General features: G+C 48.8%; 1 protein-coding gene across 1 annotated transcript; it reads left to right on the top strand.

The window, feature by feature from the left end:
• The first annotated feature begins 1,250 nt into the window (after positions 1-1,250).
• On the top strand, positions 1,251-3,058 carry LOC147615263 (U-box domain-containing protein 8-like). The gene has a single exon (XM_086779340.1). It carries the CDS (start codon positions 1,578-1,580, stop codon positions 2,763-2,765), a length of 1,188 nt encoding a protein of 395 aa, XP_086635466.1. The 5' UTR covers positions 1,251-1,577; the 3' UTR covers positions 2,766-3,058.
• The last annotated feature ends 811 nt before the right edge of the window (positions 3,059-3,869 follow it).

Here is a 3,869-nt window from a genome sequence, read left to right on the forward strand (position 1 = left end):
GAGGGCTGGAGGTATTCTGGATGGGGTATTTGGAAGGACAGTCTCTAATAATATGCCCTTGCTTTCCATAGTGGAAGCAAGCATTGGGAAGGTGTTTGTGCAAAATTTCTTGCTGTAGGTTACAGCAGTCACCAGTTAATGTCCACTTCATCTATAAGGGGTTTGTTTAGATCAACTTCCACTAAGATTTGGGGATGCCAAGCAGGATTGTACTCATTTTTTGGTCTCATACCTGGGACTTTGCCTAAGAGGGAAACATTTTTTTTAATCCATGGGTAGAGGTAAAAGGGGAGATTGGGGAGTTCCACCCACACGGGACAGGCTGAGGGCTTGGGTCCTTTGGGATTAAAGTCTTTGGACCAGATAAAAAAGCAAAATGGGGATGTTTTTGTACATCCATTGGCCAGAACCCAAGACTTTCAGGGCCATGCTAGAGTATTTGAACAAAAAGATGTAGTAACCATTGGGGAGTGTTTGGATAATTTCTACCTCAATACCAATAGCAGACCAGTTGTCTCTGACCCAACTCCTTAAGAATTCTACTAGGGGTCTAGGCCTAAAAAGCAGACCTACCAAGCATCCGGCAGTGTAATCCTGTTCAATTGAGAGAACCAAGTCTGGGGGAATGGTTTAGTGGAAATAGGATTCCCTGAAGGAAAGGTTGAGGTGTCCTTTGCTGGTGGTGACTTCTTGGCGGCCCGCAGGTCCTTCCTCGGCTTGTTTCTGCAAACAGCAATAGGTTCAACTCTTCCACTCTAGCTCTAGATTCCTCTAGTTGCTTCTTGTCCAAGAAGTCTTCAATCACATGGTCGTATCTCATCAGAGCTTCGCGATTCGAATCCATGGCAGGAGGCCACAAGGAACTTGAGCACTTTTGACAAGATGTGGGTTCTGCACAGCCACTGCAGCGGTGCTTGCACCCTACACCCTGAGCAAAGTGGGGAGACCCCTCCACTCGGTGCCCATGCACTCCGGGGGGGGGGGGGGGGGGTCAGGGGAGGAGGCAAGCCCGCAAGGACCTAATTGACAGACGTAACTATCAAGCGAAGGAAAGCATAAAAAACGGTTGTCATTTTTTGATCGCCACCGCCATAGGCATTCAGACCTTGTTCTTGAGTTCTAACCTCACCCTCTTAAAGCTCTAACCTTCCAGCATTTTTTAATGCCAGTGACTTTAGTTCAATTTTTATGTTCTCACTATTCATTAGAATCGATTCGGTGCATAGCACATGTACAAACATGATAGAGGGAAACTGATGAGCACGTGCGTTCTCACATAGTTGTTGAGGGTAGAGAGAGAGTGGTAAAAACATGATAGAGGGAAACTGATGAGCACGTGCGTTCTCACATAGTTGTTGAGGGTAGAGAGAGAGTGGTAAGTGGCTATGTGAATATAGGAAAGAGGGGGGCAGAGATGGCAGGCTTTTTAGAAAGGGTTTCTTCTCTGTGCGCGTGTGTATAGGAGACGGTATTGAGAGAGAGAAGGAGAGAGAAAACAAGCTAGGGTTTTGAAGGAGGAGAAAGAGAGCTGGGGGGGAGAGAGAGAGGCACTAAGAAATTTGCCTCCTGTTCTGGCTATGGCTGCTGCCCCTCCCGAAGATTTTCGATGCCCCATTTCACTGGAGCTTATGAGCGATCCCGTCATTCTGGCCACCGGACAAACCTACGACCGCCCTTCAATCCAGCGATGGCTGGACGCAGGACACAGAACCTGCCCAAAAACCAAGCAGGTCCTGTACAACACCAAGCTCATCCCCAACTACGCTCTTAGAAGCCTCATCTTCCAATGGGCAAACATCAATGCTGTCGATCTGAAGCCGCCCGCAGGCCCCCACGTGTCTTCCCACATCCCCAGCTATGGCCTAGCTGACCGCGAGGGCCTCATCCGCCTGAAATCCCTTGTAGAAGGCCTGGTCAAAAGCCTGTCCAGTTCGATCTCACAGACCCGCCGTGATGCCATCAAGGAGATACAGCACCTCGCAAAAGAAGGTAAGGACAGCCGCACCTGCATAGTCGAAGTGGGCGGCATCGCCTGCATCTTGTCTTTGTTATCTTGTGGAGATCACCATGTGGAGGAGGGGGGGTTGGATGCTCTATGGGGGCTCAGCATGGATGATGAGAACAAGGTGGGTCTAGTGGCGGAAGGTGCTGTTGATACAATTGTCCAGGCCTTGAAAACGGGCTATATGGATAGCAGAATTAAGGCTGCGACCATCCTTGCCAGCCTAGCTCTGGTTGACGTTAACAAAGCTACTATTGGCAGCCAGCCTGATGCAATTCCTGCCCTTGTGAAGCTTCTTGCAGAGGGCAATTTAAAGGGGAAAAAGGAGTCAATGAGTGCATTATGTGGGCTGTGCGTCTATCATGAAAACAAAGCTCGGGCAGTGTCTGCGGGTGTCGTCCCCCTTTTGCTTGCCATCCTTATTGAAGGCGGCACCGAGCCAGTTGAACACACCCTTACTGTCCTGGATTTTCTATCAACTTCAGTGGAAGGCAGGCTTGCCATTATCAGAGAACCAGCATTGCCAACCTTGATGAGATTGGTTAGGTCTGGGACAGCAAGAAGCAAGGAACATGCAGCTGCTGTGCTGTGGTCCCTCTGCTCAAACAGCAAAAAGTATACTCTGCAGGCTTTTAATGCAGGGGCTTTGGAAATATGCATGAATCTCATGCAGGTAGGCACTGTCAGAGCAATGAGAAAGGCGACAGTTTTGGTTAAGGCGTTTCAAGAATGTGGAGATGGTAGCAAGAACTTCTTAATGTGAAAGTAAAGAGCTTAACCACATAAAGCCTTTCCAATCTCTCCGGTTCTCACCCTTCCGCCTATCTGTCATACCCAGAAGGGTTACACTTCCTAAATCAGGTATTCCTAAATCAGGTATGGGCCAAGTCATACTCTTGTAACATCAGGTGGTGGAGGTTTGATTTGGAGACTAGGCAGTGGCTCACTTCTGTCGTTGCCCATAGACCTGCCACATTCCATCCAGTTTTTGGAAGTTTAGGCCCTACCTGTAAAGTTTCTGAAATCGTGTGAAAGATATGCAAGTTGCTTTAGCTTCATAGATCCATTAATACCCTCCCAAGCATTGCTTTTTCCTCTGAAGCCAAACCTCCTCATATTGAGTCAATTTGACCAAGTGTTGTTGAGACTCGCTGGCTTTTATTTCATGGGCTGAAGGTGCAACCTCTTGGAATGCCAGAGCATGGATGTGGGATATGTGGGTATTTTTTTGAAGGAGGGCACATGATAAGGTCCACCCAGGGGCAACATTTGGAAGACAGAATCTCTGCCTTTCCAAGGAGAGGGAGCGTGGGAGCGAAGAGGGGGTTGTTTACTCCTATTTCTTATTCTTACTGGTTTTCTCTTTGGATGCCAGTGGGCTGGTTTCTATTGTCTAGCTTTTGATCCAGACATAGGTGCTATTGAGTCTATTCCAACCTCACCGCAACATCGTTTGTTGATCCATCCAGCTCCAACTCCACTTCACATACTGCCCAGTTCTGTGCCGCACCCTGTCCGTGCCCCTCCTATGTTTGCGCACCATGTGGTCTGGCACACCCAGTCCACGTCCAGGTTCTGTTCTGCCCTGCAGGAAAAGGGGAAGGAGAGGGCCTGCCCTTGTTGGCAGTGGCAATTCTTGTAGCTACTCTCGGGTTATGGCATGATTGGAAGTGGTGGATTATCCCATATGTGAGAGCATGGGAAGTTGAAAAGAGACATACATAGGGTGTGGTGGCACCTTGTCATAGATATCTCCTCTTGACTGGGTTTTTTTTTTTTGGGGGGGGGGGGGAGCCCAGCCACCATCGACGTTGCCCAGTGCCCTAGGGTAGTGTGTGTGTTGTTGCTGCGTGACTTTGACATGGTA

Source organism: Cibotium barometz, chromosome 40 (assembly GCF_041138505.1).
Source record: "Cibotium barometz isolate CiBa-2024 chromosome 40, ASM4113850v1, whole genome shotgun sequence".
In the NCBI taxonomy this organism is placed as follows: Eukaryota; Viridiplantae; Streptophyta; class Polypodiopsida; order Cyatheales; family Cibotiaceae; genus Cibotium; species Cibotium barometz.

Bases quoted from the DNA above. Each gene is read 5' to 3' on its own strand.
- LOC147615263 (XM_086779340.1), top strand. From the start codon at position 1,578: ATGGCTGCTGCCCCTCCCGAAGATTTTCGATGCCCCATTTCACTGGAG.